The sequence below is a fragment of the Dipodomys merriami genome, unplaced genomic scaffold (assembly GCF_024711535.1).
Source record: "Dipodomys merriami isolate MVZ:Mamm:240054 unplaced genomic scaffold, mDipMer1.0.p SCAF_7, whole genome shotgun sequence".
Taxonomy (NCBI): domain Eukaryota; kingdom Metazoa; phylum Chordata; class Mammalia; order Rodentia; family Heteromyidae; genus Dipodomys; species Dipodomys merriami.
This window is the reverse complement of record NW_027206290.1, coordinates 73,522,065-73,538,869: the sequence shown is the minus strand read 5'-3', so window position 1 is coordinate 73,538,869 and position 16,805 is coordinate 73,522,065. Positions and strand designations below refer to the sequence as shown.

Below are 16,805 nucleotides of genomic sequence, written 5' to 3'. Positions count from 1 at the left end.
AACTAAGTGTTAATCTACCTAAATACCTCTTAGTTATTTTTGCCTTTTTTTTTTTTTAAATGGTTAATTGGAGATAGTCTCACAGACTATCCTGCCTGAACTGGCTTTGAACTGCAATCCTCAGATCTCATCTCCTGAGTATTTAGGATTAGAAGCATGAGCCACAGGCACCTGGCTAAATACATCTTCTAAGTACTAGCTAATCTTTCATAAAGTGGTACATATTCCAAGTAAAGAGTCACAGCAGTAAGAGAGGTGTGGAGCATGCAGGGAGAGTGGGAAGGGAGCAGGGTCAGGATGATGATGAGGGAGCATTTTTTCCCACTCCTGTTTACAGCACACTGATGCTCTGAAGTAGCCACAGACTTCAGGCCAGGAGAACTGAGGTGGGGAGAGACGCTTTTTCCAGACCTGGTGAGGCGTGAGCTCAGCACCGGTGTTCACATCCACCAGCTGGAAGAATAGGGCAAAGTTCTGGTGACTGTCTGCAATAAACGTGCCCTTTGCTTTGGCTGGATAGGTCACCCTGAAAAAAGACATCACATAATCACAAGTCACATCACATTCAGACAGTATCAATTATCTTTGAGAAAAGGCAAAGCATATATCTTTCTCTCCTCCTGCACCACCCATGTGGTAGACAGACTGTTGTAGACCTCCATCTCAACCACTAAAAGCTGGTCATGGTGCCTTAAGTGGGGGTGGCTAAATAGGATTGTAGTCCAGCCTGGCCCAAGCATAAATATGAGACTCCCTCCCCATTCCCCAATGTCAAAAGTAACCAAGACAAAAAGGGCTCGGACATGGCTCAAATGGTAGAGCACCTGCCTAGCACCTGCATGAGTCCCTGAGTTCAAAACCCCACTACGGCACAAAAAATAAGCAATTCTGAGGACTCACTTGAGTTCAGCAGGACAGTGCTGTGATGCTGTTCATGGAAAGCAGTGGGAAGAGAATGGTAGCCTCAGGCAAAATATTTGGCATCTCAGTTCTAAGAACCTAGGAAGTTTGCAACTAATTTCAGACGCACCATGAGGGAAAAAGTGCTGCCATGAGGCCATTAACAGCAAATTCAGGAATGTGATGACAAGACTGAAGTAGAATTAATATATTGCTTCTTCACTGAGAAAGAAACAAACTTGTGGACTAAACACACTTAGCCCCCTCTCCCTGCTTGGCTCTGCCAATCTGCTTAGCTACCCAGCAATATACCTGGAGACTGAGAACTTCTTAAATTTTGGGGTACCAGATGGATTGCTGCTGACCCAGAAATGCCAACTGGGCCAACCACTGGTGGCTCATGCCTATAATACTAGCTACTCAAGAGGCTGAAATCTGAGGATCATAGTTTGAAGCCAGCCCAGATAAGTCTATGAGACTCTTATCTCCAATAACCCACCAGAAAACTGGAAATGGAGCTGTGGCTCAGAATGGTGGAACACTAGTCTTGAGTAAAAAAGCTCAGGGACAGTGCCCAGGCCAGGAGTTCAAACCTCATGACTGACAAAAAGAAAAAGAAAAAAAAGAAATGTCAACTGAAGGGTATGATGATTGGATATGTTCTTATCAGATTTGGAGCCTAGATCCCCTAGTGGCCATGTAACATCTTATTTACCGGGTGGTCTTGGGTGCAATGCTCTGATCCTTGTCCACAGTGGAAAGATCGACATTTGTGATGCCAACTTCAGTGGAGATCTTGACTCTGAGCTAGAGCAAGGACCAGAAAACAAATCACTAAGTCAACTGGAATGTATACAGATAATGAACTACACACAGCCAAAATGTTCTATTTTTTTTTTGGGGGGGGGGGGGCAGAACTGGAGATCAATCCCAGAGCCTTGCACACAATAGAAAAGTATTCTATCACTGAGCTACATTTCCAAAGTTTTTTATTCCTAAAGGTAAGCAAAGGCATGAGAAAGAAAAAAAAAATCCTAGGACAGGATCACAGGTCCTTTAAGTAAAACTGACTCAGCCAGGTAGTATTTCCCACCTCCTCCATCCTGAGGCCTGAAACTCAGTCTTTGATTCTTATCTCTTCATTCCCTTCACTGCCATTTGTTAGATGGTATACAATAAAAAAGGAAAACTTTTTAAAATGTGGACTTTTGTGTGTCCTTTAAAACAGAGAAAATCCTTAAGCAGAAATGTTTAAATAATTCAGTTACCAAGTACTGATTCTAATAACAGCAAATAGAGTATTTGCAATGTGAAAGGCTCTGGCTTTCTAAGGATCATCTCATTTAATCTTTACAAGTTTGTAACATAGTGCTATTTCAGATGAAGAAATTAGAGAATAGTTATTAAGCTGCTTGCTCTTAGCTGGTAAACAATGGGTGCCAGGATTCAAACTCACACAGTCAAAATCCACCATGTGCTTAGTTAGGTCATATTAATTACTTCAGGCTGGCCTCAAATTCTCATTCCTCCTGCCTTAGCTCCCCAAGTGCTGGGATTATAGGCATGCAACAACACACATGACTATGGTCTTCCCATTCTCCTTCTGCCTATGTGATAGCATTCGGCTCCCTTAGCCACATGGAGTCAGGTGTGGCCACATGACTTTCTCTGGCTGAGGAAGTACAGTCATTTCTGGGTGAAAGCTTTAACAGTGTGCAGGACTCCATTCTCCTCTGACATGAACACAGTGTTCAGACAAGCCTTCAGCCCAGCTCCTAAGGTAAGATGGCATGAAGCAAAGCCTCTGGCTGACCCCCTAAAGACACTTAGCACAGGCAACAGGAAAGCTCAGTTGTTTGATGTTGGTGAAATTTGGAGTTATATTAGCACAATACAGTCCATCTTGACTCTTTCATTATAACTATTTCCACAAGGAGAAAGATAGCTAAAGCCAGTAAATAAAAAACTTAAAAGCCAGATTGCAATATAAATATCCAAAAGAGAAAGTATGTGAGTCTATTACTGGAAATTTCTGAGTTAAAAATCTAAATTTGAATGCACAAATTATGCAGAGCCAAGGTGCCTTTATGTGCAAACATTGTGAGCTCACAAATATTTGACAGGCTTGAATGCAGTGCTCAAGGGAATCCTCGCCAGATCCACCCGTATATAGCTTAAGTCAAGACAAAGGAACAGAGAGGGAGGGCAGGGCAAACAGATGGAGAGCTTAAGCATTTTTCTAAAATGCTGTGTGAAGGTGTGACAGCCTCAAATCACTGCAAAAATATTAAAAAGGGGTAAAGAATACCTCTTTTGACAGCCTTCTTTTCTGCTGCCATGTCTTTCTTTTGTGAAAACAGCCTCAATTACCAGCTTGAACAAGGTGTCTGTTTTGCTTAAAACTTTTTGACTGCCAAGATTGATGATCAGAAGCTATAAGGACACTACCATATACTTTAGGATATGTGGCCACCTATTGGCAGAATGATATTCAACATCATTACCTGTCAATGAGTCTTGGCAACTGGATGGCTTATGACAATGGAGGAAGTAGAAGACAGACACTGGGCAGAACAGGAATCCTCGCCCCAACAAGAGCTAGAAGCTTCTACTTTGTCTCTCTGGGCTCTCCAAACAGCCTCACAACTCACAGGACTTAAAAGTAAGTTTAGTTGTATGAAGTTCAGCCCAGAAAGTGCTGAAGGCATTTCCCTTTGAAGACAAGCCAGCAGAGATCTAAAGCAAAGCAACAGCCTAAGAGCTTTGACTGGGCTAAGCTGCAAACCTATCTCTCCTATGGCTTATAAGCCATAGGTACTGGTACAGGAACATACAGGAATAGTGAGGTGTCCCACAGGTAAGCCACAGTTACAATGAGATGCAAAGTGCTATGAAAGTGGAAACGCAAGGGAAGATACTATGACCAAAGCCACTGGAGGTGGCCTCTGACTAGGGAGGGAGTGGAAAACCCCACAGCCAGAAGAGGTTTGGAGGGCTCAGCACCCTCCCATTTGGGAAGAAGTAGAAAATCAACAATGCTCCATGCTATGAAAACAATCTGACTTCATCCGATTGACTTTGTAATCTTTACCAACTTTAACTAGATTATTATGTCCTCTTCATTCTTTCTCTTAAGGACTCATTCATTGATTTGTAAATTTGATCTTAAATTCACTATCCCACACCTAAATGTCCATACACAGAAAACATAGTAAGTAATGGTATATGAAACATTATGGAACAATTAAGAAAAACAAGATAGTGAGCACTAGTGGCTTTTGCTTGTAACCCTAATCAGAAGGCTGAGAGCTGAAGATCTCACTTTGAAGCCAGCCCAGGTAGAAAAATTTATGAGATTCTTAGTTCCAATTAACCAGCAAAAAGCCAGAAGTAGAGCTGTGACTCAAATGGTATAGTGCCATCCTTGAATGAAAAGCTAAGGGCCTCAATGCCAGCACACATAGTGGAGGGAAAAAAAAAAAGATATATAAGGGAGAGAGGAAAGGAGGAAGGTAGGCAGGTAGGAAAGGAGGGAAGTAGGGAGGAAGGGAAGGAGGGAGGAAGAGAGGAAGAGAGAGGGGGAGGGAGGGAGAGAGGGAAGGAAGGAAGAAGGAAGGAAACTAATGAACAAGGCAGATGTGTGTGGAAAGACAAAGAGCTATCAGCTTTGACTTTTGATTACACAGCCCATCTAGGTAGCATCACTTTTTGTCAGTGAATCTGGGACAGGAATGTTGGAAGATGAGGGATGGTACAGCCTTCAAGTTAAAAGACTCTCTCTTAAGAGTAAAGCTGGGGTCCTCTATTTGACTCAAAGCAAGAAATACAACTCTTTATCAAATGGTCCCTCTGTTTACATAAGAAGGGATAGGTGTGTCTTCACACACTAGCTTTGCCCCGCCCCCCTTCTTTTTCAGTGCGGGAGACTGAAGCCAGGGCCTTGCATAAGCTAGGTAAATGTTATACCATTTGGGCTATGTTCCTGGTCCCCTATTCCATTTTTGTTTTTTAAAGCAAATGCAGGAAAAAACTATTAATGATGGATTCCTCTAAGGAGGGAGGTTGGACTAAGGAAGTGGCATGAGGCTCTTCTTTCATTATATATCTTTCTATGCTTTGGAAAAAAGTAAGCATAAATGTATTTTACTCCTTCTAAAATGTAAGAACTGGGGCTGGGAAGGTGGCTCAGTGGTAGAGTGCTTGTCTTGCATGCATGAGGCCCTGGGTTTGATTCCTCAGCACCACATAAGCAGAAAAAATAAAATAAAATAAGATGTAGGAATTATTTCAGCAATGAGACTGTGGGTCACATACAGTCTTCATCATACATTTTTCTGTGTTAAGTATCACCCAATAATATGATGCCAAAAAAAAAAAAATCGCTCTTCAAGAAATGGAGACACAAATAGATGTGTAAAGGGTGGCTCAGGGCTCCTGAGTGCATCCTAATCATAGTGACAAGGACATTTTCAACTTTGAGGCTTTCCCACAGACTCCTGACCATCACCCTTCAGTAGGAGCATCCACTGAGGCCAGCTAATGCAGATCCCACTGTGGTTTGTTCTGAAAACCCTGAGCCTTTCCACATTGCACAGACACATGGAATGAGCCCAGGGCAAGCTGCAGTGAACTGTAGTAATTTTTGGTTTGTTCTCACTCCTACTGAAAAGGCCCCATAAGTAACACCCTTCTTTGCTGCACTGGAACACTGTAGCGCTATTCATGAACACAGAACACTTGAAAACAAATGCTTTTGCTCCTCAACTCTCACTACTAATAGACCTCTGCAAACACTCAACAGAAAAGTGTTTTTATGTCACTCTTTTAAAGCATACTAAGTGGTAAAAACCATCATAACTTTTTCAAAGCCTCATTTTAAAACAATTCAGTGTAGAATCCCTGTTGGTTATCTGCTTCTTCCTTGAAGCCAACACTTTGGAATTAATGTTCATAATAGGAAAGAGACTTGTTTCTCTACTTTCAATGCTGCTAAGCCTGCTTTATACAAGATCCTGCCAATCCTTTCTTTGCCTACACTCTGTGCCACACATATCTTAAAAAATGTTTTAATGCCAGAAAATGGCAGTTTTTCTGTTGGGAGAAATAACCTCCCTGTTTAGCTACTACTGTCAAAAATGATGGTGCATTAGGGGCAATTAATGCTAATGAAAGCTTCTAAAACCCATGCTCCCCCTGATAGGCAGTCCAATGTCAATGGGTACTATTATAGGTTTCTACATGAAGCCACCATTAATGCACTCTGACCAATGTCAGGTCTCTCTGGGGAAAGCAAACTGGACTTGCTGACCAGCTGTGAGGCTCTAAGTATGGCCATTACTAAACTTACAAAGTAAAGCTTGCATATATGGCAGCAGTCAGACACAGACACCTACACAGAAAGGAGATTTTGTAAGTGTTTTTTCCATCATCAGGAAGGAAAAAGACAGCAAATGGCCTTAATAGAAGCTTATTATCATTGCATGAACAACAGCTACTAGCCGCTTTTGCTATTTCCTACTTAGATAATTTCTCCAACAGCCAGAGAAACACTTGGACAAACACCAGATTTGGTGTTACAAAAATCGAAGCTGTTATAGTAATCAAAGCGGTGTGTATTGGCATAAGAACAAAAATATGGATTAACTGAACAGAATTTCAATTTTAAAATTTATTAATATGTATAGGTATATATATGTATACACACACATATGCAGTTGAGTTTTGTTTTTGTCTTTGTTTTTTTTGTTATTGGTCATAGGGCTTGAACTCTGGGCCTGGGCCTGAGTGCTGTCCCTCAGCTCTTCAGCTCAAGGACAGCGCTCTACCTTTGAGCCCCAGCGCCTCTTCTAGTTTTCTGAGTGGCTTATTGGAGATAAGAGTCTTACAGCCTTTCCTGCCCAGGCTGACTTTGAACCGTGATCCTCAGATCTCAGCCTCCTCAGTAGCCAGGATTACAGGCGTGAGTGCCCAGCTTGCAGTTGAGTTTTAAGAAGAATGCCAGGAACATTCAAGGGGCAAAGAACAGACTTCAACAAATGATGACAGGACAATTGCATATCCATATACATAAGAATGAGGTTGGATCCCCCAGAGACAAAATTATAAAATGTTTATAGTAGTAAATCTTTATGACCGTGGGTTAGGCAATGGTTTCTGAAATATATCATTTAAAGTACAAGCAACAAAAGAAAAACAATTTCCTTCATCAAAATTAAAATCTTTTAGCTGAATGTGGTGGCACATGTCCATAATATTAGCTACTTGGGGCAGAGAGGGAAGAACTGTGAGGTTCAAGACCAGCCTAGGTAGTTAGTGAGATACTATCTCAAAAACAAAATATAAACAAAGGGCTAAGGCAGTGGTAGCTCAAGAGACAAAGTGCTTGACTAGCAAGGTGCAGGCTATAGGTTCAAACCTCAGAACTGAGAAATAGATTAAAATCTTTCCTGTTTCCAAAGGTAACACAGAAAATAAAAAAGACAATCTGCAGACTGAGAAAATAATTTGCCCTATGAGGGACATGTGGCCCAAGCCAAAACATAGTAAAAAACTTACAAGTTAATGATCTGAAAAAAAAAAGGAAGTAAGAATATAGAATGAAAGCTGGAGGTATGGCTCAAGTGAGAGGGGTCTGCCTAAGCAAGCACAGAGTGTAGAGTTCAAACTCTTATTAATGGCAGGGAGAGACGGACAGACGGATTATAGACTACAAGAAATTAAAAGACCAAAAGTTGTAGATGTTATAATGTAACCCAAGCAAACTAAAACTTCCTAAGTAGCTTAGGCTTACCTCAAACTTGTGATCCCTCTATCTTTACTTTCTGAGTGCTAGAATGAGCCACACACCAACTTAAAAAAGTATTTTTATGAAGGGCAAAGCATCTAAACAGATATTTCTCCAAAGCAGATATAAAATGAACAAGCACACGAAATATCATTAGCCACTAGGGAAATGAAAATCAAAACCATAATACCTTCATACATACTAGGATGGCTATAATCAAAAGACAAACAATAACCCTTTACACAAGCACAAAACATAAAATGTGTAGCTGCTTTGAAAAAGTTTATTCACTCCTCAAAATGTTAAAGAGTTACCATCTCATCCAGATATTCTTTTTGCCTATGGGGCTGGGAATATGACTTGGTAGAGTGCTTGCCTAGCAAGCATGAAGCCCTGGGTTGGATTCCTCAGTACCTCATAAACAGGAAAAGCCAGAAGTGGTGCTGTAGCTGAAGTGGTAGAATGCTAGCCTTGAGCAAAAAAAGGTCAAAGACAGTGCTCAGGCCCTGGGTTCAAGCCCCACAACTGACAAAAAGAGAAAGGGGGAGAGAAAGTGGGGACAGTGAAAGAGGGAGGCAAGGAGGAAGAAAGGGAGGGAGGGAGGGAGTACTTGAATTATATCTGGACAGTTGTTTGCAATTTAAGGAGGGTGAGAGCAAGAAGAAGTTGCAGGGGAAGGGGGACAACTATCCTTTAAATATGTTATGTTACAAATAAAGCCACTTAGGAAGGAAGCTCACATTAAAAGAATCTGAATTGTAAAAGTTCAAGGACGGAAGACATGAAAATAATTTCTACCAAATTCTGTTACAGTGAATGGATCAGATCAGATGTCTCCTGCCCAAAAGGTCAGACATGAAGCAGAATGACTAGAGCTCCAGAAAACATTTTCCTTTCTACCAAACTTTAAAACAAGTGCTTAATCTACCTATGTTAAGTAATGTCTTAACTTTTGAAAAGGTCAAGCTTTCTAGCTGCCTACGCCTCTCAGAAAAAGGGTGTCAAAAGAGCTGAGAGTTCTCCAAAGATAGAACTAGGAAAATAAGCGCATCAAAAAAAAGATAGCAACGGATTGTAAGCTATAGAGTAAAATCAATACCCATGATATATTACAAACACAATATCTAATCTAAATTACATTGTATGAGTTAATGAACATGAAAGGCCAACTTATTTTTCTTACAGAACACCAGTGAATAAATGTAGATGGAATCATAGAAAGAGAAATCACCTTCTGGCAAAGGGTAGAGTAATAACAGAGACAAGAGCATCAGGACATTCAAAGCGTTCAATACTGATGACTCTCTGAGCATACAGGGTTCAATCATACTCCATAGTTCAAGAAAGTAGGATAAACTTACATTAACAAAGGTTCAAATCAAAAGCTACAGTGCCTACAAGGGTAGCCTTCAATTATCTGGGATAAACACTAAGGTAAAATGCCTGTTTCCCATGGCACCAGACAAATGAAGCTTAGCATTCTGTTCTTAGAACTACTTGGGTCTTCAACCCAACCTCAGTTAGCTAAATATCTGAAACACAGTTGATTAGGAAAGATGACAAATTTTCTCTGGTGTTTTATCCAGAGAGTCTCATAATGTTATGTATGTGTCATCTGATGTGACTCACCACTCAACTGGCATCAAGCACTTTTCTAAACATAACAACTCTACCATGCAAAACTTTCAAGATCATTTATGCACCTGTGAAATTATGAGAATTGTTTTTATTTTATAATTTTTTTAGTTTATTTATTTTTGGCTGGTCCTGGGCTTGAACTCAGGGTCTAGATACACTCTCCCTGAGCTTGTCCTGCTCAAGAATAGTACTCTAGCCCTTGAAATACAGTGCCATTTCTGGCTTTTTCTGAGTAGTTTATTAGAGATAACAGTCTCATGGACATTCCTGCCTGGGTTGATTTCAAACCGCAATCCTCAGGTCTCAGTCTTCTGAGTAGCTAGGATTACAGGCATGAGCCATCAGTGCCTGGCTTAAAGAATTTTTAAATTTTTCTACATCCCAATTTTTAAAGTGTCAGGGAATCAAACCAAGTCCTTGCATACCGTAAGGAAGTGGTCAACCACTGCATTATTCCCAGATCTCTATTTCCTGACTGTTTTGTTTTAGGTTTTAGCAGTAAGGTTTGAACTCAGGGCCTCACACTTGTTCATCTTGCTTGTTTATCACTAGCACACCACCATTTGAGCCACACCTGTCTCTGCTTTTTGCTAGTTATTTGGGAGAATAATAGAGTCTCATGAACTTCACTGCCCAGGCTGGCTGTGAACTTCAATTCTCTGAATCTCAGGCTAGGACTATAGGCATTTGAGACTAATGCCCATCTCTACTTCCTAACTTTCAGGTAGGCAGTAATGCAATGGCTAGAGATACAGTTCATGATATATATGCAAGGTCCTGGGTCCAATCACTAGCAACAACAACCACCAAAAAGAAAAAAAATAACAGTATTCCAAAATAATACTGGAAAACAACATAGGGCTTGAACTCTGGGCCTGGGCGCTGTCCCTCAGCAATTTAGCTCAAGAATAGTGCTCTACCACTTGAGCCACAGAGCCACTTCCAGTTTTCTGGTGGTTAATTGGAGATAAGAGGCTCAGGCTGGCTTTGAACCATGATCATCAGATCTCAGCCTCCTGAGTAGCTAGTACTACAGCATGAGCCACCGAGGCACAGCTAAAGAAAACTCTTTGACCAAGTTTTGGTAAGTCTATCAGACAGTAGAGCTCAAACCTATCTTTCTCTTCCCGTAGTCACGCCACCCACTAGCTTGGACATAAAGACAAGCCAATATACCAAATGATTCACACAGGTGCAGCGTTGATCATTTCTTTGAATATATAAACAAGACAATGAGGTGACAGAAAAGCACACTTACCTCTACAGTGTTTGCAATATAACGACTGTCACCTTCAACTTTGATAGAAAAATCATAATAACCACTAGAAAATTTGACGTTCTCGAAGTTTAGTTCAAAAATATCCCTGTGAAGAATGACAGCAGGGTCAGCAAGAGCTCAGAGCATGTTCAAGTATCTCCTTGAGAGAGATCAGTGCTGCACCACACCTTGTACCTTGCTGCCTTCTTACCCCATTGGTATACCCCAGATTACCCTTACATTAGCGTGGAAAACTTCAAAACTAACCCAAACAACATTTTCTCTAAGTTTCAAACATTTCTTTTGTTTTCTCTTAGCTCTTAAAATTCCATTCCCTCTGGTACCTTTCCATTAATTTTAAACAGGTAAATTTACAATATAATCCCAATTATTTTGTTTTCTGCAGTGCTAGAAATAGAACCCAGGGCCTCAAACATATGAGGTAAGAAAGTACTCTACCACTGAATAACATCCCCAAGACCCCAGTTGGGTTTAACAATAAAGACTCATAAAAGGAAATAATCTCAAATGTTCAAAAATGTTGGCTTGGATAGCATAGTTATGGGGTGATTTTTTGGGGCAGGTATTAAGTCTATATTTTCTTATCTTCAGCTTTCTAAAAAGGAAATATTCTATTTTTACTTTTAAAAAATATTTTAGTGGGGCTCTGGTGCCTCACACCTGTAATCCTGGCTACTTAGGAGGCTGAGATCTGAGGATTGTTGTTCAAAGCCAGCCTGAGCAGGAAAGGCCGTGAACCTCTTATCTCCAGTAAACCACCAGAAAACGGGAAGTGGCACTGTAACTCAAATGGTAGAACGCTAGCCTTGAGCTGAGGGACAGCACTCAGGCCCAGAGTTCAAGCCCCATGACCAACAACAACAAAGTTTTTAAATGGGAAACAAAGTAGAGAATTCTTATCTCTAACTATATATAGAGAAATCCCAATGTCTTTTACTGTTTCACTAATCATGGCTAAAAATACTCTCTGAGTCTGACTGCAGAAGAAATTTTCTTTTTAACATTAATTTAATTTTATTGTCAAGGTGATGTTCAGAGGGGTTATAGTTACAGATATATGGTAGTGACTAATTTCTTGTTCAACACTGTTACCCCCTCCTTCATTTTTCTCCCACTTTTCCTCCCTTCAATCCCTCCCCAGTTGTAAAGTTCATTTTGAACAAATTGTCTTGTGTACTCTCTAACATTCTAATTTCCTGATCTCAACCTACTAATTTGAAACTTAACAAAATTTCATATAAAAACAGACCCTTAATTTTTAAAAGTCTAGATAGCAGTTTTAATATACAATGGCTAAAATTGATGGTCAAAAAATACTTAATCCTTTGGAAAAATGTTCTGACATACTGGTTTTTGTTTTTTGTTTTTTGTTTTTTTTTTGTCTGGTCATGGGGCCTGAACTCGGGGACTGGGCGCTGTCCCTCAGCTCTTCAGCTCAAGGCTAGCACTCTACCACTTGAGCCACAGCACCAGTTCCGGCTTTTTTCTTTTTGCTTATGTGGTGCTGAGGAATCGAACCCAGGGCCTCATGCATGCAAGGCAAGTGCTCTACCACTGAGCCACCTTCCCAGCCCCCTGACATATTGTTATAATCAGAGTATAATCACAATTTAATTTTCTTAAAATGTGTCTAGGCCAGGTGCCAGTAGCTCCCATCTGTAATCCTAGCTACTCAATAGGTGGAGATCTGAGGATCACAGTTCAAAGTCTGTGAGATTCTCTCCAATTAACCAAAAAACTGGAAATAGAGCTATGGCTCAAGTGGTAGAGCACTAGCCCTGAGTAAAAAAGCTCAGGGACAGCTCCAGTCCCTGAGTTCAAGCCCCAGAAGCAGCACACATACATACAAAAACATAATAATTTATATATATGTATAATAAAAAGACTGAACAACAACAAAAAGACTGTAAAAACCTTACTAGTGGTTATCTCAAGGGGATAGAATGGGTAACTTATATTTTCTCTTTTGTGCTTTTCTGATTTTTTTTCTCTCCATACTCATACACTGGACAAAAACATTAGATATTCAATTTTTAAATAATCACTTATAATGACAAGACAGGTGAACTAGAAATAGACAAAGAAGGAAAAATACAAACCGAAACTGTTTTAGAAATCCTTTTCTTACATTGAACTGCAGTATTTTCTACCAAATTTGGGCAAATTTAGTTTTATCATCTTGGTAATACTCATATTAACCTGTTATACTGAATGCAGGCTAACTTTCATAATACATAGCAGAATGTGCTGCACACAACTTATGCATAAGACTCACCCTGCAGGAGTGAAAGATGTCTTCTGGAGGACAATGGATCTGGAAGCAACAGATTTGGCATGTTCTAGCTTCACAGTGGCCTGAGTCAGGGGCTGTGACAGAACATTGGTGACTTGCAACTGGAAATAAATAAATAAGGAAACAAATAAATAATAATTAGCAACAAAAGAGGGAGTAGAGGTTAGTCTCGGGGGTACATTATCAATAGGAAGCAAGCTCTACCAAACACAGGTCTGCTGCCCATCAGAGATCAGATATAGGAAAAATACAATTTGATTAGAAATGCAAAATTATAGAATCCAAAATATGACCTTGCCAAATTATTTCAGTCTTCAGAGATCAGAAACCAAGGGGGGAAAAAATTACTGGTCTCTGTTCTCTCCCCTTATATATATTTTTAGACAAGGTTTCTCTCTTTAGTCCATGCTGGCTTTTGAACACTGATACTCCTGCCTCAGCTTCCTAAGTGCTGAGATTACAGATGTAAGCCCCATGCCTGGCTTACATATTTCCTTCTTTCTAATCTCCTGGTCTAATCAACTCTAGTATAGTATTTTCAGAAGGGATTAGCAATGGGAAAAGTGAAGAAATATGGGTAACCTTAGTAACTATCATTTGTTGAAAGTTAACATATGAGTGATACATGAGTCTTTACATAAAACCTCCTACCTACATAATACTGACTTTGCAGATGAAGAAAATGAAGCTAGGAGAGGTCAAGATTGGCAAAGGTCAGTTAAATGTGGCCAGTTAAATGCCAGCTCTTCTTCAGCTTCAGAGCCAATCCTTTTCCCATTTTATTTTCTTAGCTGCTCTGTGACTCACAGAATATTACATTAATGTGGTTATTTCTCATCTCGGTCTTTGTGAAATATGAACTGTATGCAGGAGACAGGCAATTTTGAAGCACAAGGTACTTTCTCAGTAGGGTATCTGCAAGGGCCACCAAAACAGAAGTTATAGGACACATAGAACTGTCCTATGGTCCCAAAATTTTAGTATAAATAAATGCAAATTCTTTATGGTGATCTTATCAGTGATTTGCAAACAATAGCTACAACTCATTTCATTTGAGGCAAAACCTCTAGACATGTATACAAGATTTGTATACTTGCTTTGTTCAATGAGTTAACACAAAAGAGAAGTCTATGCTCACCTCTGAGGGAAGCAGAGTTGTGTTAGGAAGAACCAAAATGATAATCAATACCAGGGAGGAAAAGACTTCCCCTTAACAAATATAAGCAACAAATCAGGATTCAAATCAGCTGTTTAAAACAATGTATTTGGAGAGTTTTGGCACAAGGAAATGTATTTAAGATGATGATGATGATGTCAGAGACTGAATCAGGGCCTAGCACATGCTAGGCAAGTACTCGGTAGAGTACTATATCCTCTGCAGAAATGCATTTTAGAAGTAAGAGTTCTTTCTACATCTGGAGTTGTAGAGCCAGAAATGAGACTTTCTTACGTTTAATTTACTGAAAGCTGTGCTACTGAGAATCCTCTAGGAAAAAGTGGGGGTTTTGTTGGTTTTGCTTTTTAATAGATTTGAAGAGTTCTATGCCTAGTCTCTAATGGTCATGTCCCCATAACAGGCTAAGGAAAATAAGCTCGCCTTAAACTTATGGGTATGTCCTCACAGGACCACTTGTGAATGCATACCATAGCCTTCAGATTTCTGAAAGCCTTGCACTAGAAACTAACATCACAGTGTCACATCATAGAGGCACGGAGGCCATACCCTCAGGATAGCCTGCTCATGGGCATCAGAAGCAGAGCCCTCCGGCACAACCACAACTGGCATGTGGTAGCGATTCTGGGACAGTGCAGCAGCAGCAGATGCCACACTGAAGGCTTCTGAGAGTGACTCGAAGTTCTTCTTGCTGAAGATAGTGTTCATTAGCTGGATGACCTGATCCTGAAAGACAAGAGAATCAGCTCAGATCTCCCCCTGCAGCTCAACCAGGTGGAAGTGAACCCCCTCCCTTTCTCCCCACTGGTTCAAAACTTCCTGGTATCAGGTGATCTCACTGAACAGCTTGCACCATTACCTGGTAGAGTGGGAAGAGCAAATATGCTGCATTTAAACTTGAAACCTGCATTGAGATTTTGTTTTCCTACCTCCTGTTATACTGAAATTCATTCATTCATTTGTTAAGTACACATTGTAATGAATGCTTGCTATTTAAATACAAGGTACTTCAGATAAGTACTAAGGTGTGCAAGCATATTATAAAATGAATGAAACAGTAACCATTTGTTAGACACATCTATGTGCCAGGCATCAGGATAAAACACCTCTCCTGAAAGGCTAATACTGGCAATATTTTCCCAAATCCTGCAAGATCAGTATTATGAAGGTTACTCAAATGAGGAAACTGAGGCTAAAACATTAGGTAACTGCCACAAGTTCTAGCAGAAAGAGAAAAGAAACATAACAAGAGGAAAATTCAATTCTAAGTTTATCTCTGAGGTCCTGCCATTTTCTGCTCTTCCTGATCTCCTTATGTTAAACTACCTTTCCTCCTAACCTACCTCTAAGTAGTAAATTGGGGCAAAATTTCCATTTATAAGACCAAACTTTACAGCTTAAACATACAGTAGAAAGGAACTAAAATAACTCTCCATTAAGAAGTAATAGGTGGCTTAGAGAAGAAAACTAAAGGCAATTTTAAAAACAAGTGAAACCTAAAAGGCATTATTAAAATTCTGGAGGTTGTTTGCTTAGGAGAAAACGTTTTTCCACTTCAATCAGCTGTGATTTTTTAAAATCTACCTGCTAACAAAAGAGCTCCCTTGTTCATGACAGTGTTATTCACAGCTGACATGAAATAATTTTCCATAATTGTACCAATTACATTTTTTCATCACTATGCTGTTGACATGTGAAAACAGGCGACTGCTCAAAAGCAGTGACAGTAAAATTACTCCAGCCAAATACCTAGTTAGTAACAGCCTGGTAATAAAGTAACAAAGTTTTATAGGTTGAGTATTACTAATTCACCTAGAAATGAATTGTATATAGAAGAAACCCAAATAATTAGTACCATAAGACTCTGAATTCCCACATTTTCATCCATCACAGACATTAAGAGACAGTTTGATATTTCTAGTCTGCCTACACACAAGCTGAAGGAAAAGACACATTTAAAAATGAAAGATGTACAAATAAATGATTAGATCATATCCTCTGGAAAAAACATACAATTAGTTCAAATTCTCCAGGACAGTCATTTACTATTTAAAGAAACTTTCCACAAAATTAGTTATGTATGAAAGAAATGAATTTCTAACCAGGTGTTAGTTACTAACACCTGTAATCCTCAGAAGATTGACGTCTGAGGATAGCAGTTTGAAGCCAACCTTGGAAAGAAAAGTTCACTAGACTCCATCTCCAAAACAATGAGCAAAAAGCAAAGGAGGCATGACTGATTCAGTGGTAAAATGCTGGTCAAGCAAGCCTGCAACCCTGAACTCAGACCTGAGAGACTGCAGTACCACCAACAAGACAAAAACAAAACAAACAAAAAACGAAACCTAACTTTGAACCCAAACTTCTTTTCTGAAAATTTAAATAATAGCAGTTTGTATTTAAGTACTAGATCGAGGGTTGGTAACTTCACACAAGGTATATGAAGAAGCCTTCCTACACAAATTTTTTTAAAAATTTGGGGGGAGGGGATGTTCAGATTAACAATCTCCTCTCAAAATTGAAAAAAAAGAAAAGAAAAGAAAAGAAAGAATTCACAGTTGGTGGGTTGGCAGTAGACACAATCTTTCAGGGAATTGTGTCAATCAGCTGACATCAACTGAAATTTAGCCACTGCTGAGGATGAGGGGAAAGGTGAACAGGCAAGTTTTTGTTTTGAGCTTTTTGGTTGTGGGGCCGGGGGGGCCTGGGTGCTATCCCTGAGCTCTTCTGCTCAAGG

General features: G+C 39.9%; 1 protein-coding gene across 2 annotated transcripts in view; it reads right to left on the bottom strand.

Annotated features, from left to right (window-relative positions):
• The window catches only part of Rpn2 (ribophorin II), a 54,261-nt gene that overhangs the window by 15,708 nt on the left and 21,748 nt on the right, over positions 1 to 16,805 (bottom strand). For both annotated transcript variants that reach the window (XM_070007265.1, XM_070007266.1), the window contains exons 7-11: positions 14,618 to 14,794; positions 12,877 to 12,995; positions 10,581 to 10,686; positions 1,616 to 1,707; positions 412 to 526 (exon numbers count right to left, since the gene is read on the bottom strand). In XM_070007265.1, the coding sequence (XP_069863366.1) occupies positions 412 to 526; positions 1,616 to 1,707; positions 10,581 to 10,686; positions 12,877 to 12,995; positions 14,618 to 14,794 (609 nt within the window). The remainder of the gene's footprint in view (positions 1 to 411; positions 527 to 1,615; positions 1,708 to 10,580; positions 10,687 to 12,876; positions 12,996 to 14,617; positions 14,795 to 16,805) is intronic.